The sequence below is a fragment of the Gymnogyps californianus genome, chromosome 10 (assembly GCF_018139145.2).
Source record: "Gymnogyps californianus isolate 813 chromosome 10, ASM1813914v2, whole genome shotgun sequence".
Classification (NCBI taxonomy): domain Eukaryota; kingdom Metazoa; phylum Chordata; class Aves; order Accipitriformes; family Cathartidae; genus Gymnogyps; species Gymnogyps californianus.
The window spans coordinates 24,176,379-24,200,758 of NC_059480.1; the positions used below are offsets into that span (position 1 = coordinate 24,176,379).

At 45.3% G+C, this 24,380-nt stretch overlaps 2 protein-coding genes and 1 non-coding gene across 4 annotated transcripts; 1 reads left to right on the plus strand and 2 right to left on the minus strand.

The window, feature by feature from the left end:
* Nucleotides 1-237: 237 nt before the first annotated feature.
* On the minus strand, nt 238-13,692 carry MYNN (myoneurin). Of its 2 annotated transcripts, XM_050902441.1 has the most exons (9): nt 13,677-13,692; nt 12,633-12,931; nt 9,856-10,658; nt 7,803-7,962; nt 6,912-7,090; nt 6,548-6,631; nt 6,033-6,119; nt 4,062-4,353; nt 238-3,355 (listed from the first exon to the last, which is right to left on the minus strand). In XM_050902441.1, exons 2-8 carry the CDS (start codon nt 12,896-12,898, stop codon nt 4,085-4,087), a joined length of 1,848 nt encoding a protein of 615 aa, XP_050758398.1. In that variant the 5' UTR covers nt 12,899-12,931; nt 13,677-13,692; the 3' UTR covers nt 238-3,355; nt 4,062-4,084. The 2 variants fall into 2 exon arrangements, with proteins under 2 accessions (XP_050758398.1, XP_050758397.1); XM_050902440.1 differs by having other exon boundaries at nt 238-4,353.
* Nucleotides 13,693-14,245: 553 nt separating this feature from the next.
* On the plus strand, nt 14,246-17,005 carry ACTRT3 (actin related protein T3). The gene is given in 4 exon segments (XM_050902677.1): nt 14,246-14,385; nt 16,349-16,546; nt 16,548-16,847; nt 16,849-17,005. Coding segments are annotated over 4 exon segments (795 nt in total).
* Nucleotides 14,338-14,410, minus strand: TRNAV-AAC (transfer RNA valine (anticodon AAC)). Its single transcript has one exon. It is a non-coding gene; the product is annotated as a tRNA-Val (tRNA).
* Nucleotides 17,006-24,380: the final 7,375 nt, after the last annotated feature.

Below are 24,380 nucleotides of genomic sequence, written 5' to 3' on the forward strand. Positions count from 1 at the left end.
ATACCACCTTCTGTAAAATTAAACAAATCTAGTAAAAATAAGTTAAGATACAAATTCTGATAAATTCACTGAATATCTACTTCAGTATAAAAAGTACATCTCCAAAGCACTCTGTAAAACAACCAACAAACCCCCAAAACAAACAACCCCGCCCCAAAACGCCACCCCAAACGCATGAAAACAAGTAGAAAAAAATTAACCTAAGAGTCATTATACTAGATTGTATTTAGAATAAAGGTTTTGTTTAATTTAGTTTGAACAGACCCAAGATATCTTCTACGAGAAAAATCAGGTGTGTTTACTGCCGAGAAGAAAATGTACTACTCCTTGCTGTGTTAGTATGCTGCGGCAAGGGCTACCGTGCATCCTTCTGACAGGGTGCTTTGACGGTGGTTATGTTAGACTGCTTCCCTCCTTCCTTTGTTGCTACCCCTTGCAGTTATAAACAGGAGACACAAGGTGAGGGAAAGATTACAAAACAAGTTTATTAAAGTCTAACATAAAACACTTCAGGCCAAATATGTACAACTCCCTCCCTTCCCAAGGGATTATAAAATTGAGAGTTGAGGTATATACAAATAACAGAGGAAAAATTGTATATACATGAAAGATACTTTAAAAATAATTTAACCAAAAAATCAGTTATTAGTCCTTATCTGAACTTAATTCTGCAAGGCTTATCAATAGCCTCTCCAAGATCACAGCCCTGAAATCCTTAACATGGGACTTGTCCATACTTGAAGATTTTTTTTGAAACACCATTTCAGAGAAGTTGTTATGCGTTGTGCCCACATATCGGCACAAATGTGGAAGTAAGCGTCATACAAGGAGCTATTCTCACATTAGTATTTCCGAACAGCCAATTTGGAGATTTCTAGATGCAGATAACCTATTCAGGCAAAACTTGCACCGACTTCAGTGCAAAATTGACTGAAACAGCACTGAAACAATGGTGTGACAAATAATGCCATTTTCTCTGAATTACTGTTAATGGAATTACTAAAATTCCCTCTTTCCTTTTGCAGGGAGGTCTCAAGAAGGAGATGTCTGCCTAAAAAGATTCCCTGCTTTCCCATATTAATCCCTTACAGAAATTATCAATACTGTTATAAACCTTGTACCTCCAAAACGAACTCAGAATCCTTAAGCCCAGGAATTCGATGTGCAGCTGATTTCCATGCATCTATCGGCAAAAGGTGCAGTACAGACCTGCTTCTTCAGGCCTACAGCACCCAGCCTGAACACACCTACAAATATTTTTTTTTAATATATATATATATTTAAAATCTATATTCTAGTAAATGAATACAGTTCATAGAGATCACACCTCAGCAGCTGAGATATCTTCACGAAAGATGAGGATAAAAATCAAGACTCTCAGATGGGGACTCAAGAGTGCAGGTCACTAAATTATTGCTCCAAGACAAAACTACAAGCCTGTGTATTCTATTAAGAAAGGTTAAAATTGTTGTCTTGTAAAAAATAATGATTATCTTCTTGTCTATAAAGAAAACTAAATGACTAATAAAGCAAGTGTTACTGTTATAAGTATCTAAACAAATCCTGTATAAATCTAAGCACTGTATTTTTTAAAAAAGTCTGAAATCTAAGAATACAGTAATAAGCTATAATTTTAGAAATATAAAAACAGTCCAAACAAACATTGTTATGGAATGCATTTTCTGTGTAGGAATGTAATTTTTGTAAAATTTTTTTTCCAGAGCTAGTTCTCTCCTGTGGACGTTTATCCTGGATATGTTAATCTTCAGATACTTTTCTTCAGGTAACAGCAGCATATCATTAGTTTGTCTTCCAAAGCTGTTTAAATATGAAATTTATCAGTTGTACGGTATTGTTCTTTTTCAGTATTCAGGCCTAAGCCTATGTCTATCCCAAGACTTCTACTCTATTTTCAGAGAGAGAAAGTAAAGAGGAACCTTAGGACAAGCTACACAGAGTCAGCTTTTTTTACACAGAGTCAAGATCCCTGTCTTTACGGTTCTTCAGTCTTAAATGGCAAGGCTAAGGAATTCTTCAGGTGCTACATCAACAGCAGAAGCTAAAAAAGAAAAGGGGGGAGAAAAAGGGGAAATGCCAAACAAACAGAAAAAAAAAAAAAAATCAGAGAACTTCATCCATTGTCCTTTGCCAGCATTATGAAGGACATCAGCTGCTCATAAATGTAGTAGTACAGATAAGCAAAGAAAATAAAGGTCAGGCAGGTATGGCAATAATTAGCTCCAGCGGACAGAGTTAGAGATGCCCGCATTAAGAATGTTCTCGGTGAACACGGTTGTGCTCCTTGCTGTCCGTGGCAGACTTTATCAGCAAGTTTGCCATATATTAAAGCATAACATACGATCAAGAAGCAGAGTTTTAAACATGCCACGTACTAAGATGATCAACACAAAGAAGCGAAAGGTCTATTACTTTACAAGTACAAACATGTAGGAAGAGAAAAAAAAAATAAAATCCATAGTCACGCTCAGGAGTCAAGGGACCATTTCCAGAATATTTAAATGAAATCCTCCAAGAAATTTTTCACAAGTCTGTTTAATTAAGGTGCAGATTAATTATTACTCCATGTAGAACAGAATCAGTTAAGAGGTATCTCCTATGCTCTGCTATTTATCAGTGTCTGGACACAAGGCATCAGTGGAAATAAAACGCTAGCACCAAGTAAATAACCAACAAATAATATCTTTAAATGCATTGTTGGTACAGTATTATGACTGTTTCCTTACTATTTGATGATTACTTAAATAATGCTTACATTATGTTAATGGCACAAACTGGCAAAATGGAGTATAAAAGTACTCCTGTTGTCACCTAGTCTTTAACTAATGACCCTACCAAGACACTAAAAATGCTGCTTTTTAAAAATGCACATTGCTAGGAATAAACCATACCTTTACATGGGGCTGGCTAGATACCAGTTTTGTGCAGCTACTGTGGACAAGTGACATGAGAAGTAAAGCAATACATAAATACTTCAATTAAAACAAATCAGACATACTCTAACAAAACCTTGCCTGGAAGAGTATCGATCTGCTCTGTTGTATTCTTCCTTAATGCCCCCTCATGTAGCGTTCACTTATTATTTTCACAGTGAAGGGCAGGATTTATTTCCTCTTTTGTACCTACTGTCTAGCACAAGAAGAAGCACTACTGTAAAACAAGGATTATGAAGCTACGATTCATGCCTCATAATTAAGTCAATGCATCTTTTTGTCTCACCTACAACATGCGTGTTCCAGCTCTCCTTTCGAGCAAATGTTGCTGTTTGTGTCAAAACCAGGGCATTTTAGGGATGTGAAAAATAAATCTGGGACAAGATACAACAATGCTGGATTCACTTAAAAGAAAAAAAAAAAAAAGAAAAAGAAAAAAGTGACTTGTTGGAAAGAATACCCAGTAGTATCTATGCCATTAGAACCCTCTGACTTAGCACACTACAGAAAAAAATTAACCCTCCTTCACTTGCCTTGCCAGGAAAATATACACAAAACTTTCTTTCCCTCTGGTCAGACTTCAGCTGAAGACAGCTACTTCTGGCAGACAGCAGTAATGCTTTGCAAGCACCTCACCAGAGCATTGGCCTACCTTCCGTCGTGTCCCATTAGCTCACCTTGGAATGCAGGAGTACAAGCTTGTTAGTACATTCAGATTATGATCTTCCCCTTACCACCTCTGGGTTAATATTCTTAAACTATCAAATATGGCTTAAAATGTCTGCTCTCAAATGACATTGTGACACATCAGATCAGCAGGAGCATGGGAGGAGATCTCCAAAATACATTAACATAGTTAACAAAGAATTCTTAAGGCAGGTGTTGCTGGAAAGGAATCGTCTCCGGAAATCAGTGTTAATTGCAAAGAGAAATTTGATTGTAGATTAGCACAATTCAACCAAAACCGAAAGACAGCACTGCACAATGGAAATGCCTTACAAGTGTCTTTACACAGAGGAAAAAAATAGAACAAGTCCAATTCAAAAAGTGTGACTGCTTGCTTGATTATGTTCCTCTTACCAACCGTACACAAGTTCACTACCAAATTACCTTGATGGCTCTGTGCTGCACTGTCAGTATAACTGCTGCAAGAAAATAAACTGAGGTTCTGAATATCCAGTCACAGCAGATCTTAGTAACGTTTCTGATGAAGGAGACTGACTACCCGTCACGGGAAGCAGCATCTGATGGTCTTCAGTCCCAATGGGAAGAGGAAGTGCTAAAGACATCTCAGAGGGTTTCACATCTATGGACTCCGATAAAGGACTTTTCTGACTCTGAATGGATTCTTGTTCATTGAAAGAATTATCAAGTGCATTAGAATCAGGGGGAGTTTCAGATCCTGGGGGGAAAAAAAGAAAAAAACAACAGAAAGAAATGTTCAAAAGCTCCTGCGCAAATTCTGCATACTCCCTTTCAAATGACTGTCAAAACAAACACTTGGTGTGTCAAAGACTGCCTGGGCAGCTGGGCTATCAGTGGCTTCAATGTGCTGTGAAGCCAGAATGAGCTGTAAATACCATGTAAGCACCGAGAATCACATCCTCTGCCACTTGCAGCATGACAACTAGACGGATGATGCATTCCAACTTGATCTCTACTTGGCATGGCACAGAAGAAAACAAATCCTTAACATCAGAGTGAACAAAGGAGCTTTGGAAAAAATGTAATTATGAAGGTTTCCTTGAGATTTTCCACCTCAGAAAATTTAAGAACCACAGCCACATCCAAGCATCCTCTTTTAACTGAGATAGCAATGTACAATATATTGTTTATCCATAAACTTCTTCGGAAGAAAACGTTTGTTAACTCCATTCCAGCCAGACCCGTTACAGTTTTTATCCAGTCACTTGAGAAATTATTTTCTATTCTTAACTGAAATCACTGTTAACGGATTCCTCACTGCCTTCCCGCTTGAATGCAGTCTGCCACTGCTCTTGCACGGCTTTCTAATTAAGCCACGTTGGATATTTGACCCTTCCTCTATCAAAGCGTGCTCCGAAGCCTGTTATTTCAGTGGTGAAGCACTCCTGTCTGCCCTCTGTCTCTCCATGAGAGCTGACCGGCCTGGGCAGCTCTCTCCCAGCTCGCACCCTCAGGCTCTGCCGGGCCCTCTCCCTGCTCGCTGCTGCTCTCACCTCACCCTTGCTTCCACTGGCTTCCTGCTGCACTGGGGCCTTCCTAAATGGGGCTTCTCAAGCTTTTGACATTCAAAGCTGCCTCTGCATAGGACTCTTGTTTTCTCATCCTCTCCCTCCCAATCCAGACGTACGCAGACACCTATTATTCCTGGCTACCTGAACATCTCTGTGCTTTGTACCGTAGGCAGATAATATGTCCAATTTCTTCCTAATCAAAATCTGGTATCTAGAGTAGGAATTGAATGTATTTGAAAAGTCTTTTTAGAGCATTATTCGCAGCTGGGAACATTTTGCCAGCTGTCTGATCTTGTGTGTTTTGCTAATCCAGCTCAGACTTGGATTAACATTGACTGGATATATAAAAAAAAAATCTTTCACTGTTACATTAAAAATATTTGCATCTTCAAGATGTAAAGTAATCCTTGTAACCAGTATGCCTTGTTCACCTCAGTTACTACCCTTGTAAAGACATGCTCCTTTGACATATTCAGAAGAGGTAAAAAATTTCCTACAATTCCGACTATGCCTTCATGTGGGAAGCTCTCACAAGTTGCTAGGACAAGAAAGTAAATATTCACGTACAGAAATTCTTGTCAGCAGCAGTTCACTTCTATGTTGCTCAACATGGGTTTGCTATAGCAATGCAAATGCTTGAGAATTTGTCTTGAATCTACTTTAAAGGATGTACTTTATGCTTTAAAAGGTTTGGGTACCTCTAGAGCAGATGCTTTTAGCTCTAAAGAGAGCCACTATCCAAAAATCTTTTATTTTCTAATTTTAGGCCTGGATGAGCAAAAAAAAAAAAAAAAAAAAGTTATTCAGCATTGAAGACAAAACAGTTGATGTAGTTTAATAACCTTTCTTTGCACGAGGAACTCACCTGTGTGAACTTTCGTTTTGTGCTTCTTAAGATTTTTTATATCTGTGTAAGAATTTCCACACATTTCACAGATAAATGGTCTTTCACCTGAAAAAAATTGGTTTGGCAGTTAGAACAATCTTGAAATTGAAAGAAAACACAGAGATGTAGGATAACGGATTTCAATGTTGTATTTTAAAATGCAACTTTGTAACTCTGTTGTTTTGTCTGTGTGTCTGTATTCAGAATAAAATTGTTTCCAGAATAATAGATTAAAACAAAGCAAAAAACCCCAAATGTTAGAAGTAAAGCCATGATCATACATCGACACCTATGCTGTTACACAGATATGAGTCTGAAAAAGGCAATTAAAAAAAAGTCACAAATATTTTCTTTAAATTATGTTAACACAGAGATATATGAATTAAGAACGTCTGCCTCTTTCAAGTACAGCACAATATGGTGTATTTTAAAGGCAAAAGGGTAAAGGTAGAATATTATTTATAGTGCAGGAAGCAGCCTGTCTGGAAACTGACCTGTATGGGACCGAAAATGTTTATTGAGCTCTCCAGAGGAAATAAAACTCTTTTCACAAATGCCACAGATATATGGCTTCTCTCCTAAAGGAAACACAAGGAGTTTGTTACTTCGATATATAAACCAGAATACACATAAAGAACAAATCAAAATGAAACAGAGGTAACGTCCAATGGGAGAAAGAGCTCCCTGAACCGGAGTCAAAGGGAAAAAACAGGAGAAAGGAGCTGGATGACAACTCCAGAGGTAACAACTCCCAATCTACAGCTTTCCGGATCGTTACCTATCTCCAACCCCTCTGCAGGCAGCCAGTCCTCCCTTGCCAGGCCTGTTCTGGTACCGCCGTGCTCTGCCTCCCCTTACCTGTGTGTTTTCGGGAATGGGTGATGAGAGAACTGGAGACGGCAAAGGCTTTTCCACAACTGTCACACACGTAAGGTTTCTCCCCCGTGTGGCGACGCACGTGGTAGGTGAGCGTGCTGGCCTGAGCAAACCGCTGACCGCACCGATCGCACACGTAGGGCTTCTCGCCGCTATGCTTCCTGCGAACGAACAGAGACATCAGCGATCTCCTGGCAGAAAGGGAAGCAACACCCACGATAAAGCAACTTTCCTCAATTAGTACTTTATCCCCAAAGTTCCTTGTGCTGATGTTCTGTGAACTAAAAAAAAGGTAACAACTGTGAGTGTGGTTTTGAGTTAGCAGTTTCTCATGGAGTGAAATTCACTGTCTCTTGACTCTGGGAATCAGCACATCCGTGATTTCAGTGGCAGCTGAATTGAACTACAGGCCCTGCACATGTAACGTGCACCATGAGAACTCAGCACGTTTTGCACTACAGTGTGCTGAAAGATAAAATGATGATTCCTAACACAGGAATATAATTCCTGCTCCTGCCAAAAACACAAAGGGCCCCATGCAGATAGCAGTGAGCAGTGAGAACTGTTCTGTATCACTTCCCACCAAGGAACTCTCTCCTTTTCGGTGCTACAAGCAGTTTAAAACAAAACCCACATCATTGCCATAAGGATACCAGCGCACAGGCTGCAACGTTCATAAATCACAAATCGCCTCCCTGATGAGCAAGTACATAGATGTAATTATTCTGTCACACAGTGTGAGAGAAGACCCAGGAGAAAAGGAGTAGAAATGACCAAATTATGTCAGTGTGTAACTCTTGCTCACACTGGAGCAAATGATTCTGTTTATTTAAACACGTGGATAAGCATTTGCAGGATCTCACTTTTGCCTACCTGGCATGAATCTTCAGATTGCTTGAAGTTGCGAACTGCAGGTTGCAGACATCACATTTGTATGGTTTCTCTTCTCCGTGATGCATCCGACTGTGGAACACTAACTGGCACTTCTGAGCAAAGCCTTTGTCGCATAGTTCACATTTGTATGGCTTCTCCCCTAGTGAAAAATAAAACCCTGGTACTCTCTGCATTTACGTAAGAAAGCTTTCCAATCCATTACCTGACCAAAGCTCAGGTGTCTGTTCTAATACTTCTTACAAATAACATCTTGGAACATCCCGTAATCAGTCCACTGATGTGGAACGTGCCAGGAATACAGCGGATAGACTATTTTTTAACACATTACCTTTTGGGAAAAAAAGGTAATAATATTTTTAATAGTGCTGTTTTCCCCACATTATTTTAAGAATGCTACCCCTACATTTTCAGACTGTTTGCTCGTTATGTCTAGTCATGATTCTGAATATTCAAGATGAACAACCAGTAAATCATCTGCTTTTTCTTGCCTGTCAAACAGCAACAGGTCTTCAACATACAGCCTAGTGCTCACTAATTTCTCGTTAGCGTCTGCTGTAGAATGCCACAGGTATTTCTCTGACCATTCACCTTCTCTTAGTAGTCAATAGCCTCATGTAATAGATCGTGCAACTCCGCAGTCTTAGACGACAGTATAAAAGAGCCGATCTCTGCATTTCTATGGCAGTGCACAATCAAACCAAGAACTCAACAATTCTTAAGTATATTGTGTACATAAAAACTTCAAAAATAAAAGTATTAGACATCTAACCTGCCATCTAGCAACCAACACTGTGAAATTCCCTACCTACTCACGCAAAAATTCCCAGTACAACACCCTCAAAAGTAGAAAGTGCAGCTGACGTTCCTACCAGCGAACTGTCCCTGAATACTGCTCACAACCTCCATCTCGCATAGGAATCTTTGGTTAGTCAGTGGCTGACAATATTTGAAATTCTCTCCCTTGGTTACACAAAGAACAAGGCGTTCTCCTGCAGCTGTGCCTCAACACCTCCTACTTCACCTCTTTACATCTTCACAGCTTCCTGGAAAGCGCTCCACTGCTGGCCTCTGCTCAGAGTTTTCCAAAGGGGAAAAAGAGCAAAAGTAAACAATTTTTTATCTGATTCACTGTTACTTTTCTGAATGCCAGCCACAAAAGGAAGAAAACTACGTAAACCGGGTCCTCCTGCTGCTCACTGGGCTAACTACAGCAGCAAAGGCAATAGCAAAAGAACAGCTATGCCAGATCAGCCTGAACTAACCCGGCATCAAGTCTTCCACCTCTAGGGAAGAACATATGAAAAGACAAGGACAGTACTTCTCCCCTACGTCTTCCCAGGCTCCAGCAATTTGCTGTTCATAATCTTTATAAGTTAGACATGTTGTCTTAACGTTCAAGTGTTCATAGTTGATTTCTCTTTGATGCTTTGTCCAGCAGCTCTTGATACAATACAAACTTCTGGTAATGTTATTGAATGCAGAGATCGTAACACCATCACACATTTCAGCTGCACATTTTACTAAATAAAATCCCAAATTGTGTCGTAATTCAGCCGCCTCCCCTGCCTTTTTTGAAGACCCTATGGGAGAAGTTACCTACTTGTCACATGATTTGCATTTTTTCCCCACTTTTGTTATCAAACATATATTAGGATTTGAAGTTTAAAAAAAAGCAACAGAAATTCTGGTATCGAGTACAGTGAGTTTTTCATGCTCTACTGGCAATAGTTTTTGGCACTCCATCACTCTACAGAGTTAAAGGGTAACCAGCTCTTCTGAGTCTTTCCAGAAATCAAGATGCTCAGACTAATAAAGTCCTCTCTAGCTATTTAAAGCAGAAACTATGATTTTGTACTGAAAAATGCCGAAACATTTCATGCTACCAGGATATAGGTACTATCCCCGTATGCGTGCCAGCAGCAGACAAAATTTCTAGAGGAAGAAGTCAGAACGCAAAGATCTTTTTAGTCCTGTATTCACAGGCTGTGATCCCAGGTCTCCACAGTCCATGAAGACAAGGCCAGCGGCTTACCTGTGTGAGTTCTTACATGTGTTTTCAACTGATTGCACTGGGTGAATGCCTTCCCACAAAGCTGACACACATACGGTTTCACTCCTTTGTGTATTCTCATGTGTCGACGGAGGCTACTGGCTTCTGAAAAGACTTTTCCACAGGTGTTGCACACCGGCTTAGCTTTGGAGTACTTCTGGTCGAGTTCTTCTCCCGAACTCTCCAGCTGGTAAGTGTTCTTTTCACTGGCTATGTTAGACATACAGTGCTCCTTCAGCGCACAGCTTTGCTGAGGCTTTCCCCGTTTCTGTTTTGCTGCAATAGTCTGAACTAGGATATCCTGCACTGCCAGTGTTTCGCTTTCCACCACCGACGCCAGCTGTAGTTCAGAGTTATCACTGCCTTGGGCAGCCTGCTCCGTGATCTGGGTGGCCAGCTTATTTGCATCTAAAAACATTTCCATGGATGCGTTCTCGGTCACATCATTCTGATATTGTACAGATTTATTCTGTATGCTTTTGGGGGAGCTGAAATTCTTCTTCCGCTTTTTGGTTTGAGGCGATTTCTTTTCTAAAGCTGCTTTCTTTGCCTGTGGTTGAACCAACTCTGCAGAAGCACCGTCTGCTTTCTCCTGATTATTGTAATCTCGGAGAGTCAGAAGGCAAGTCTGCTGATTCATTTCAACATTTCCAGTGATGCTAGATGTCTCTGTAGAAGAGGGATTAGCAATAAAAGCAAAGTCTTCCATCTTGATTTTGCATTTAGTGACCACTTCTTCTACTCTGAGATAGTCGGCAGCCTGGTGAATTTCTTTAACGTTCCAGCTGCAAGAAAACAAGACTTGGGTGACAACATTCTGGACAAAGCAAACATCTGTTCTGTACCAACTGTATCAAATACAGACAGCACAGCTACAGAAAAGTTACGCTGTCAGAAAATGTAATTTTGAGAACACATACAGCAAGATCTAATCTCTTAGCGCTGTAGGGCCCCAAGACACTAGCGTGACAATTAGTCCTGAACTGATGGCCCCTGTCTAGTGGGGTCTGCAGAGCCACAGAACTGAGAATTTTATTTTCAGTTACATGCCCTTCATAGGATTTTAAGTTAAAAGTCCAATTGTAAGGTGGTGAGGCCACACATGGGGTTGTTGGTCCAAAAAGCTCAGAAATCACAGCACGAAGGGATAAAACACCGGAGAATAAAATGCATAAACTACCGTTCTATAATCCTTCTGGCAAAAGTCTTAAGTAATTTGCAAGCGGCGCATTCACCTCAGCACTTCTGTGAGGCAGGTATTAATCTTGTTTTATAAAACGATTTGCAAACAGTCTTAATTCTGTATCAGCTGCGCACAGACAACATTAAAACCAAGGAAGTCCTCATTTAAAATACTACGCTCTATTTTTCAGTTCCTGCAACACAGGCCTTGATGGTTTAGAAAAAACTGATCTGGAAATGGTGGCAACACGTACCATCAACGCATTTATGGATTTACAGCACTTTTAAAGAGAGATTAATGGTAAACAACAACATTCTAACCATCTATTACACAGTACATGTAATTAAGCAGTAAGTAACTAGCCACAATTACTCTCTGTACATGAATGCAACTGGTTTAGTATCTTGTATTATACTAGCACTGAGTTCAAAGTGCACCCTCCTGGTGTCACTCATGCAGCCACCATCACAGAAGACAACGGAATTTGCAGGCAGTTGCAGCAGTCACCTAAAGGGATACAGTACAAGATGATGGGTGCACACGGGCAGACCTGCAGGTGTCATCTCTAGTCAAATAGTTCTCCCCGGGTGAGAACGGTACTTTCACCTTCCTCTTCCTTCAGAGATCTGAACTGCTCAGAACGAATCCAGAAACTCCCCTGCTGAGGTCCCAGACAGACAGACAGACAGACAGACATCAAGAATGCTGCACACTTCTGCTCATACGTAATTTGCACAGCATCAATGACTAACTTCACCACATAGCTGCGTACGCTGCTCTATTGCTGTTAATGCTTGCAGCCAATTTAAAAAAAAAATAAACCACCCTGCATCTGTGTACTTTAATTATCAACTATGAGTTTTCAGACTTCAGTAGAAACAAAGGTTTTTTTAAACCTGCATTTGACACCAGACATGGAGAAAGGAGTAAAAATCCTGGACTACATACGTCTAAGTAGTCACACTTCCTTCATGAGGGAAAATCTCTTTCTTTCGCTGAGAGAAAAGCACTGCAAAGAATCCTCACTGTACGTGAAGCAACAGAACGGGCACAAAATCAATGCAGTAAGGGGGGGGAAAACTTTTTCTGTGACTCCTTTTCGGCACTGTAACATAAGATTTTAAGTAACAGATCATGCAAATTCTAACAAATGTAATTTTTGAAAATTGTGCCTATCCTCATCCATTCCTCAGACTTCAATCTCTACCACATACACAGTTTCTGTGTGTTCTCTGCAAAAATGGACTCCTATAATCCAACTTCAGAAAGAATACACGCATCCTTCCCTCTCCTGGTAATCACGCAAGATGTTTAATCCCTTCCAATCCAGACAGAAAGACTGGGAGACTGAAACTATCCATCAGTGAAATATGAGACAACACACCTTTGTTTTGGCACTCACATGTCGCGGGGTATTTTAAAACATACAAACAGATGATCTTCAACTTGTTAATAGGTATCGTATCCACTACTATTTGTTCCTCCAGAACTTATTACAAAGAACAAAAAATCCAGTACTGTCTTAACACAAAGTTTATTTCCCTAGTCTCTTTCCCCCTTTAATAGCGTATGTTACCTGTCAAGGTTTAAGTTTCCTGTATAAATAAATTCCAGGAGTTTTTGGAATCCATCAGCTTTCACTTGAGTCTGATCCAAAACAACATTATTGTCAGACGCATCTCTGTAAAATGCACCGAAGTACTCGCTGAAAGAGGCAAGCACATTTCTGTGTGCTTTGAACTGGAATTCCCCAATAACAACAGTGCAGTCACAAAGAAAGCCGGCTTCTCGCTGCTTGTTCAGTCTCTCTAAAAGGTGCTCACAGTGATGGGAATACTGCATTTTGATAACGAGCTGCAGCCTCTTTGTTCTGACCTGGGAAAGCAAAAAAAAAAAAAAAAAAAAAAAAAAATTGATTTACATGCAAGATTTAACTTTGTTTTCCCCTGAACAGAGTACGTCAGTGTTCGAATCCACTCATGATCACTGCAGGACAGTTTGTGTGGCAGCACTTTTGTACGAGGTATAGCGAGATGGATGGATCCTTCTTAACTTGGGGAGCTGCTAATTTTAGAGACAGAACGAGGGGCAGAGGGCAGAGACGCGTATACGCCTTCACCCAGATCCGAGGATTAGCTTGCCTAAGCTTATGAGCTGTCATGTCAAAACTGGGCTCCGAGGACCACCGTGCAGAAGCCAGCCACCCGAGGCTCGGACCGAACCCCGCTCAGACGGCGGGGGCAGCTGCTCCCCGGGGCACAGCCCCGCTCCCCGCCGCAGGGACCGGGGACGGGCAGACCCCGGGGGTCCTCAGCGGTCACCGGGGCCCAGGGGGAAGGGCCGCCTCGGCGCCAAGGAAGCAAACGTTGGTGCCGGCGAGCCACAGCAGCCGCCGCCCCCCCCCCGCCCCGGCCTCGCCGCTGGACGGGACGGAGCCCGCAGCGCCCTCCCCCGCCGCGGCCCTCGCCCGGGCCCGCCACCCCCGTGTCCCCCACGGCCGGGCCCGGCTGACCGGGCGCCGTCCGTGCCCCCGGCGCTGCCCGCCCGCCCCGAGGGCCGTCGCGGCGCCGGCGGGGCCGCCCCCGGGCCGGCAGGAGAGCGGCGGCGGCGCCTCACGCACCTGCGGAGGGGAAGGGAAGGGGCGCCTTCGCCTCAGGCCGCCATGTTCTGATGACACCGCGCGCGCCGCTTCCGGGATGCGACTTCCGGTGTCCCGCTCCCGAGGGCGGCTCGGGGCTGAGGGGCAGCGGCGGCACCGGCGACAAAGCGGGGAACGGAGGCGGGGCCACGACCCGTCCCGCTGAGGGGAACGGGCAGGGCTGGGCGGCGAACGGCTTCCCGGGAGAGCCGGGGAGGAGCGGACTACAACTCCCCATCACGCAGCGCGCCGCGGCAGGGCCCGCCGTTAGCGTGGCGAGGAGCTGTGCATGCCGGGAGATGTAGTCGCTGCCGGGGGCGGAGCGGGTGGGACGCGGTGGCTGCGCTGCCTTACCCGAGGGCCGTGACACCGGGGGCGGACGGGAGCGAGGTAAGGCAGCTGCCGCGGTGTAGCTCCTCGGCCTGCACCCTGGTAAATAAAATGGGCTTAACGTACGTGTTACGGTTAATGCAGCAGCGCTGAGGAGTCTCGCCGTGCCCGTGCTTCCCGTTAAAAAGAACTGAGGTACAGGTGTTTTTAGAAGTTTGGCGATGCGCTGGTGCCGGTGTGCAGCCCAGCGGGGATCAGTGCTGGCTACTTTCGAGAACATAACGGGCGAGGAAGAAAAAGGCACGCCGGCCGGTGTTTCCGCCCGGTTTCGAACCGGGGACCTTTCGCGTGTTAGGCGAACGTGATAACCACTACACTACGGAAACGCCGCTTGGGTGTCTTCTCCCAGCGGCCCCGGTAATGGCGTCCCGCCCCGCGTCCCCCCCGCTTCCCCCCCGACGGCGACCTCCTTGTCCGAGTCCTGCGTCACACCGGCGCCCAAAGCAGCGGGCTCACCCACGGACCTGCATCCCCGCAAAACCACGGCCTGTCCGTGCTGGCAGCTCCCCAAACACCCCCCGGGGCGCCTTCCAACGCCAAGGGCCTCCTCTCCCCGCCGCAGAGCCAGCAGGTCCCCCCCCCGAGCTGCGGGGGACTCCAGGGATGGCATCTGCTGCCGCTCCTCCACGCACGCCGGGAGTAACAGCGTTGGTGTGGACGAGAAACTTTAAGATCACGATCTTCCCTAGAATACTCTTAACTGATTTTCAACATGTCTGTAAATAAAAAGCCATACCCTTGGTTAATATTTCACACGAAAGTGTCATTCTGAAACACTATTGCTTACAATGCCAAATCTACCTCCTGGTGTGGTTACCAAGGCTGGAAGGACTACTTTGTTGGGAATGAAGCACAGACAAGGAGAAAGATACCAACAAAAGGAGCCGAAAAGCCCAGGGAAATGAGAGGAGCAGAGTACGACAGATCTTCGGCTGCTGGCGCCAGCAAATGCAGGTGGGATGAGCAGGACGAGTCAGGCAGGGCTGCTAAGGAGAGATTTAAAGGGCTGCGGTTCCTGCAGGAACAAAGCAGGGCGGTTTCAGTGTGTGTTTATCAGAAACCAGAATGAGAGAGCCCCAGCCAAGGAGGAGAAAGGGAGTTGTTTGGCACTGCCAGCCTTGCAGGGCAGGACCATAATAAAGTAGCCAGCGAGAGCACGAAGGGCAAGCTGGAAGCTGAACACGGAGCGCGTTACATCAGGCAGCGTCTCCTCTGCAGGCCTCTCGCTACAGCTGGAGCTTGGAAAATGAGGAAGTGACTAATCCTCCTGGATTTTCTAGTACACCAGGCACTGAAATGCCTGATCTTGGAAGGAGCTATAGAAGGGAACTTAGCTTTGCCATCCTTTGCAAAGGGAAACGCAAGCCAAACCCCAACCGGTGGGAGGAGGAGTAGGAAAAGCCAAGAGAAATGAAATAGGAAAGGCTCCAGAAGAACGCAGTGACAGGGAAAGGAAAGGGGAAACAGAAGAAAGTTGGAAGCAAGCAGCGACAATGTTCTGTTGAGTTTGGCAGCGGCAGCTGCAAGATTTCTTAACACTACTGCTGTCATGCAGAGGTTTCTAATAGCTGCGTGGATGTGTGTAGAAGAGGTGCCACAAAAGAGCATTTGGGAAAAACGAGCATCTTTACTAGCTCCTTTCATGCTTGCAACATCTCTCAGGTCCACGTGGAAAAACACTTGTGGGAATGCACTTGTGTCCTTAGTGGCACACCACGCTCACAAGATCTGTTGTGCACAACTGCAGCACCCAGCATGACAAGGTTGACATTGCAGCCACGTCTCTGCCCGGTCGCGTATTGCCCCAATATTCACAACACCCATCTTCTTCCTGCAAGGTCTTCAGCAGTCCCCGAGGATTAAATTTTAATAATTGTAAATAAACTAATAAAACACAAAATACAAATTAACTAATGAATATGTATTGTTATTGATATAATAATATTTTCAGTCATAGCTTGACAACCACAGTTAAAGAAAGAAGGTCCTGTCTAGGTAACATGCTATAACGTTCTCCGAGGAGCTGAAGGGTCTCAGCTCTCACAGCTGCTGAAGTTGCGTGGCCTGTGAAAGGGCCAAATATCTTTGCAGTATTTTTTCAAAACAACACACATAATTTAAACGTACACGAAGTGCTTTTTCCTAACGTGCTTTACCTGGGACATCCCCAAACAGACTACCTTGACCAAGGGGAGATGCTGGTGTTGTCGTGGTGACTGGGGTGGAAGAGTACTTGTCCGGTGCCACTGTATTTTGTTCTGTAGGTACCCAAAAGAGCGTGGGATTGTGACGTCCTGGGGAAACAGGGAGGCTGTGGGGAAGAATGTCTATGACTATGACCTGAAGATGAAAAGTAGTGAGCAGACAGCGATTCTGACTGAGGCACTGCTTAACCCACTGGTTAACCGAGAGAAAATGGCAGAGCTCTTCCCTGAGCACGCTGATGTACCAGCTCTGTGCGTCTATCCAGGCCGTGCTCGCACTCTGTGCTTCAGGTCTCAGCACAGACTGTGTGATGGACTCCGGTTACGGTGTCACCCACAGTGTACCAATCTTTGAAGGCTACTGCTTGCCCCATGGTATTCTCCGGCTTGACCTGGACAGCTGTGATCTTACGGAGCACCTAACACAGATTCTGAAAGAAAGTGGCACTTCACAAGTCACCACAGCTGAGGAGCTACTTGCACAAGGCATAAAAGAAAAATTTTGTTACGTCTGCCTGAGCCTCGAGGAAGAGATGACTAAGAATCCCAGTGAGGTGGAAAAAAACTTACCACCTTCCTGGTGGCTGTGAAATTATGGTTCAGAATCAAAGGTTTCGTTGTCCTGAAACCCTCTTTTACCTTCCTAATGTTGGCATGGAGTCACCAGGGATTGACAAGCTCCGCTCCAATTCTATCATGAACGAATCATCATCATGATGTTGGCATAAGGACTTACTTCCACTCCAGTCCTTTCTGGTGGTTTCAAGCCTCTTCCCTGGAATTAAGCTGAATGCTTAAACAAGGAGATAGTCTGCATGGTCCCAGGTGGTGTTAAGGTGGAAGTCAGCGTTCCTCCTAATAGGAACTTTTCAATTTGGACAGAAGGCTCCTCGCTTCCCTGAGTGCCTTCCAGCTGATGCAGATCACCGTGACAGAGTACAGGGAGGCTAAGGCTAACACGGTGCATAGAAAATGTTTCTAAAATACATGTGATTTTATAACAGATTTTACTTAACGCTTCATGGAAAAGAACCTGAGATTACAGCTACCTGGAAGCTAGTGTCTAGGGGGAAGTCTGTGTCCATTTCAAAGTCCAATAAAAATCAACATCTGGCACAGTTACTTCCTTCCTAGTCCACAAATACATCTTTCTGAATAGGTGTAAAATATGCTTTTAAAGTGGTTCTTTACCAGAACAATGCTGTGCAGTATCTATACAACTAAAGTTAGAAAGACCGAGAACTCTACGCTATTCATACTCCATTGTACCTGCAAAACTGCGCAGCCTTGAAACACCTTGCTTTTCCGTGGAAATCTCAGGGTCAAAAAGCAAACACACAAAAAACGTTCTGAGGAACATGACGCAGCAGAGGCGAGACAGCCGGCGTCCGAGGCGAGCGCTCCAGGTAGCGCGCAGGGAGGATACGCCTTGCACAAAGAGAGATCATGGAAGAGATAAATACCCTCTTCCAACAGAGCACAGGGGGCTGGCGCAGCTCTGCTTCAGGGGAACGGGGCGGGGGGTGGTTCTGGGCCTAGTTCCTCACCCAGGGGTCCTCGACTGAGACAGGCAGGGCCTGAACGCGGGCCCGGGCCCTAAGTCCAGCCCCCAGGCCCCAAGTTCCGGCCCTAAAGCCCAGGCTCCAGCCCCCAAATCGGGCCTCCAAGCCCCAGGCCCGGCTCCGGGGTTCATGGATCCAGGCCTAGGCCCAGGCCCAGGCCCAGGCCCAAGACCCGGCCCAAGACCCGGCCCGGGCCGCAGCCCCCGACCCCAGCGAAGGGGCGGGGGGCGGAGAGGGGAGGGCATGGCCAGGCGCGCGCCCGGGAGCACGTGGTGCGGCCGGGGGACGAATGGCCCGAGCGTTCCAAACTCCCGCCACTCTCTCCCTCCCGCCCCTTCGCCCCTCCGCAGCCAATGGTGGCGGAGGAGGTTGCCCCCTCGGACCAATGGAGGCGCGGCGGGCGTGGCCGCGGAGCCTTTAAGAAGCCCCGCGGGGGCGCCCCCACGTCGCGTGGCGGGTGGGGAGGCCCTGGTGTGACTAACCCTAATGGCTGCTGCCGCGCTCCCCGCGCCCGTCCGCTGTTTTACTCGCTGACTTTCAGCGGACGAGGGGAGTAGCCCGGGGGGCGGGGGGGGGAAGGGAGCGGCGACGAGGGGGAAGGGGGTCCGCCATCAAAAAACGTCAGCGAGGGGGCTCCTCACCCCGGCCCGCCCTGGGGTCCCTGTCCCCCGTTTCCCCCCCCCCAGCCCCGCAGCCGGGGGCCCGCCGCGGAGGATCCCGCCGCCGCACCGCCCGGAGGCCGCGGTCGGCCGGCTCCCGCCACTGCCGCCGCGAAGAGCTCGTCTCTGTCAGCCTCGGCGGCGGCCGGGAGCGGAGGAGCGCGCCCCCGCGCCGGGGGGCCCCAGCAGAGCAAAACGGGAGCGGCGCCCCCGGGCCAACCGCCGCGCTTCCCTCAGCCGTGGGGCGCGCGGCCGGCGCCGCTCCGACACGCGCGGCGGCTTCCCCGCGGGCTCGCGCTTCCCGCCGATGGGGGCTCGCGGGGGGCAGCGCGCGACCCCCTCCCCCTCGCGCCCGACCGTTGGGGCCGCCGCCGCGCCCCCTCCTTCCCCCCCCCCCCGCCCCGCCCCGCCCGCCCACCGCCGTGAGGCGGCCCGGCCCCGCTGAGGCGGGCGGGGGTCGGGGTCCCGGCGGCCCCGGCGCGGTGAGGCCCGGCCGCTGGGCCCGCCGAGGTCTGCTCTGCTGGGCCGGCCGGGGAGAGGGGAGCCCGGGGGCACACCGAGCCGGCCGGGGGCCCCAAAATGTCAGTTCCCTGCCGAGATTTGTTTTGTATCGTATCCTCTCCGTGCCAGAGGACGGGCGGTGGGAGGGCTGGGCTCACCGATGCCACCGGTGTGATCTTATCTGGGAGAGCCCTGCGGCGATGGAAACTTAGAAATGTTTAATTTTACTCATCGAGTTTAAGAAATGTTGAATTTTACTCATCGATTTTAGAAGCACGGAGCTGAATTTGCGAAAACATGCAAGCCTCTGAGTACGGGGAGCTGGCGACAAACGCTTCGCTGAGATGTGGAAGAACAGATTGTGAGGAGGAAAGTGTCAGGGCTTGTCCCCAGCATTTCCTCTCCGTGCGGAGGCTTTGGCCCCGTCATGCAGCAAACCTACCCGTTGCATGCCAAGCCACAGCACCGTCTCCCTGAAGGAGTAGTGCAGAGAGCCCATCCCGTGCCGCTCACCATCATGGAAACAGGCTGTTCGGTTACCTCCGCTGGTAGTTCTTACCACAGGCCAAACCTTTCCTGTGCTTCTGTAGCCAGTATCAACCACTTACAGAAAATTTACCAGAAATGCAGGCAGACGTGCGTGCCGCGTGCGATGGAAGCCGAGCGTGAACCGCTGACCCGCTGCAGGTCTCTTCTCAGCAGGGAACAGACATGGCCCTAGAAACTGGGCTTAGGCATGACTCAATGCTCAGGCTTTACCAACCCTTCAATAGTTTCCTGAGTGTTTGACCAGTGCCATCTTGTGGCCTTCTTTTTTTTGATTTGCACAGAGGATGGGAGTGAACTTGGGTACTTAATTTTTTAAATTCTGTTTGAAGAAAACCTTCTGTTGCCAGAATAAGTGGAAATGGGAGAGTCCGACGTCACACACTCGGAGATGTATAGGTCCTTTCTGCTAGTGGAATCCGAATGTCGCTTGATAAACCTGATCTAGCTAAAACTAGCGCTGGCTCTGCCACTGGTGATGTTTGGTTTTGTTTCAAAGTAACTTATGTGTTTTCATTGTTTTATTTTGTTTCTGAGCAACAGCTTTCACTTAGCATCAAATACTTCATTTCAGACTTGCAACTAAACATGCAAAGCCAAGATATTTCATGTGCTTAGTACATTATTTTTTCAAACGAAGATCTTCTTGTCTTACAAGTGTCTCATTTCCCTGAGAACAGTCGTTTCCTAAATATATCTGGTTTTGTGGCATTTACGAAGATTTTTTTTCGCTGTCACTTCTGAAAGAGGTGGTAAGCTTAAACTGCCAAGTTTCTGTATGCATGAAAAAAGTGTATGCTCTGCAGATCCATGTGTCAGAGAAAAAATGTTTAGAAACTGAGAACTTGGTCTACTTTTGTTTCTATTTATTTACGGTAGCAAGGAAAACTTTGTGCAATATGGTATTGTTGTGGAGACTACAACAAACTGCTACAGCTTGCTACTGTTTCTGAACAGCCTCCAGCTGCCTTCCCGGCCCCAGTGAAACAGCCCAAAAAAGGTGCTACTGTGGCTTTTTAGGAATCAAAACAGAAGCTCTCAGCAATTTCTCCCCTGAAGAGTTTAAAACCATTTGCAAGTGGCAGCCGCCTCGGCGTGTCAAAGAAATCGTGTTTGATGGCTCTCCTCTAAGCAGAACTCAACTGGCAGCGAGTAGTAGTTACCTGCGAGAGTCAGCAGGACCACAGAAGCAGGTCCACCTCAGTGCCGTGCTTGAATCACTTGGCATTAAGTGGATTTTCTTCCCTGCGGAGCGTAAGTGCTCTTGTTAATATCTCCAGATTTGTTTGTTTTTAAAAATCTAATGGTTCGTTTGAAGCGTGTGTGCACCGAGAAGTTTATCATCAATGCTAGCTGTGACGCAAAGTGATACAGAGAGAGGTGATGACGTTTGGGAGAAGAGGAGCACTTGTGCTCAATAAAATTATGAAAGCGCGTTATTGAGGTTCGCACTCTGGGCTGCCATTCAGATGGTTTGGGAATTAGGATTGTGCATCCTGGGTGACTTGTTATCGAGTGCCAGATGCTCAGGAATTAACACCAGGTCGTCAGGAGGTTCTGTAACAAATGTTTAGGCGGTGAACTTTGAAGGATGTCCTGCTCGCGTCTGCTTAGGGTGGATGTTTTCACTGTTGGAGATCAGTCAAACAACATTTGTTGTATCAGGTTGGGTACATGGGAAGTGCTTTGGCCAAAGGTGATAAAGCACTGTCGATCGCCCTGGCAGTATGAAATGGCCTCACTGCACTCTGCTAATATGTGCGTGGGGTTGCCTTCCTTTTGCATGGTCATCTTCCCAGTGTGCTATTTCTAAACACCCTAGAGTTTTCTGTCCCTGTGGGAAATCGCTCCCTTTCTGTGGAGAACCCAGAAAAAAAATCAGCACAATGTGGGCGAAATCCCTTAGGAGATACCATAGAATTGACGGGATAGCAAGAGGTGTAGTATTACCGTGCTTGTGCAAATAGCCCTCTTCTGAGGGTGTTTCAAGAACTGACAGTTTTGGGGACCCTGGGCGGATGAGCATACCTCCCCCATTACCACGTTTTCCAGCGCACATTTCTAAGTATGAGATCTCAGCTGCGGCTTATTCTGCCTGTGGCAGTGTGTGGCATGCAGGGGTCTTGAGCTGCGTTCCACTCTTGACTCTACCTTGCACTCTGCCTTCAGTCACCTCGCAGCATTGTTATCCCTCCCGATCTCAACAAGAACTCTCTTCCACTCTCTGAAAAACTTGCTGTGTATGAAAGCAGTGGTATTTTATCTTACATTGGTTTCATTAAGCTGTTTCCAGTTTAAGTTTTAGCTTTCTTGCATTAATTTAAAAACAGTCATGATTGTTTGGCTTGTATGTGATGTGCCAGTGCACAACCAACCAAAACAAGGAAGATTGAAATCAGTTTGAGAGATTTATATGCAAAGATGGACAGACTTAAGTAAATTTAATATAGACTCACATGCTGGTATGACTTTGTGTGTAAACTTAAAGTACACTTTGCTGTGTACTTGAAATGCCCAACAGAAAAGCTGGAGTTTTTTCACTTACTGAAAATTCTGCTAAATATTTCCAAAAGCTGTTCGCAGAGGTGACAGTGCATGCAGGCTTTGTAAGAACAGTGCAAGTAGAGTTAAAGTTGAACTACGATATTGAGTCTAACAAAACAGTTCAAGTTGACCTTGCTTATGAGACAACAAAAAGTGTCTTAAGGAGAAATAATAATTATCAAAGAGTAAAGAATGGTTTAATTCAAAGGCTGTTTAACCTCCGACAGGTCTGGCAAACATTAATAGAACCCTACCCTAATTCTGTTTGTAGATTGCCTCAACAAGGGGTACTTTCAAAATGTGGTTGGATGTCGTATCTAAGGATATTTATCAGCAAAGGGAATGGAAGAAGCATACATCTCAATAATTTTTAAAGAAGTAATTTAATGGTAAAGTGAAGTCGTGCAATCAAATCTTTGTAAATGCTAAAAATACGCACTAAAAATGGTTTAAGTGTATAACAACTTTCTGTGCCTTTCTTTGCCCAGTTCTCTGTGTTCAGCTTAACACACCCAAGCAGGGAAGTTGTTTTATCCAAAAGAAGTTTGGAAACACCAAGCCCAGGCAATGCTAAACCTCTGACACGAGAGCCTGGGAGAACAGCTCTAGGTCTTGGTCCTGTGCTCAGCGACTTTGACCTGCTTGATGGGTCGGATCAGGTCCGTCTTCAAGCAAGAGTTCTGTATTGCCTTTGCATAGAGACCTGGGGGATGGCTTTTATCTTCTGCATTTATAGTTTTCAGTTTGCAGAGGCATGATCGTAACTTGGGCCTAATAATATCTTAAAATTAAGCTTTATTGGTTAATCTTTTAATTTGTGTGTATTCAACTCTAGTCACAGTCATTGGGGGAGTCTTACAAACCCTCAAATCCATACAAAAAGAACAGTTGTCATTGTTTGGATTCATGTATAGTTCCTACTTATATCAGACCTAAAAAAGATAATGGTTTGGGAATAGAAAAGACTTTTTTCTACCGCTCTTTGTCTAGTTGAATATTACATTTCAAAGGTTTCAACAGGGTAAGCTGCTCCCCTATGGTTGGTGAAGTCTTTGCTTTCTACATCTTATCTGTGCTATGAAGGTTTGTTGGATGTGCTCTTGCTGTTGATCATATTTTTTTCGACAGTAGATGGCAATAGCCATTCATTTGTAAAACATAGGAGTAGAACTCAGTGCATTACAGAATTAGGATCGTTCCTGGGTAGGAATATAAGTGAAACTATTAATAAAAACTTTTTCGTTTTTCAAGTACAGGTAAACTGCCATTAAATAGAAACCTTTGCAATTTAAATAAGTTTTTAATAGAATCCACTTCAAAGCAAAAATTCTGAAAGATGCTATTTAAGCTTCACAGGAAGGTACTATAATGAATTGTCGTTCCTATGTAAAAAGGTATTTAAAAATGCATTTTTCAATGTATATTCTAGATAAACTCAAGGGATTAAGAAATGCTGGTTAACACTAGATTTTTATTCCTTTTCAAGCTTGCTCAAAATGGTAGTAGTTTTCAGTTTATGTTTGGTTGATAAACTAATTAAAACATATCTTTACACAAATTAAGGAATCTTATTTCCTGTCTATAAACTTTAGGATTCACCTTGACAAATTAATTTGACACTTTGACCCCACTGAAAACAGTGTCAGAGATCAGCATTTGCAGATCTTCGATTTTACTTTTGCCTCTAAAAATCCATTGTATAATTTGAAACTAGATGTGCAAATGTTAGCCTTTCTAGAGTACAGCAATATGTTGTAGGATAAATTACCCTCCCCTTTTCTCATTTATTTAAATAAAGTTACTCTTTGCTTTTGTGGAATACATACTTTGTTTCCCAAAAGCGAACGTAGAAGGTATGCGAGTGAAGAAGGTAATCATCTATAACAAAGTTACAACCGAGTCACAAGACTTTTGGGAATTTTACAGCTGCAAACCAAAGTTCTCATGCATTATCACAGCATTCTGTTTTGCAATGATAACGAGTTTAAAGGCTAGCATTTCTCTGTTTTTAATGAAAAGATAATCAGACTTTTGTACATTAATGATGGAATATTGGCAGCTACGATAATTTCATAGAAAACATTTTAGTGCTGCAATTGGTATTTTAATAAGGTTGTTTCTTATTACTGTATTGGTCTTATCCGAATTGTACAGTTGGACGCTTCACTTGCTCGGGGGGAGACACACAAAATATAGCAGAAAGGATAGAAACTGACTGAAAGGAACTGATGAAGGGAGTTTGGTGCCAAATCTGCTACTGACTCCAGATGTGCCCTTCTG

Bases quoted from the DNA above. Each gene is read 5' to 3' on its own strand.
- MYNN (XM_050902441.1), bottom strand. From the start codon at position 12,898: ATGCAGTATTCCCATCACTGTGAGCACCTTTTAGAGAGACTGAACAAG. The intron at 6,632-6,911 runs GTAAGGGGAGGC...TGTTTCCTTTAG, and splicing joins CCATTCCCGAAAACACACAG to GAGAGAAGCCATATATCTGT. The intron at 4,354-6,032 runs GTGAGTTCCTCG...TTTTCCCCCCAG, and splicing joins CAAAACGAAAGTTCACACAG to GATCTGAAACTCCCCCTGAT.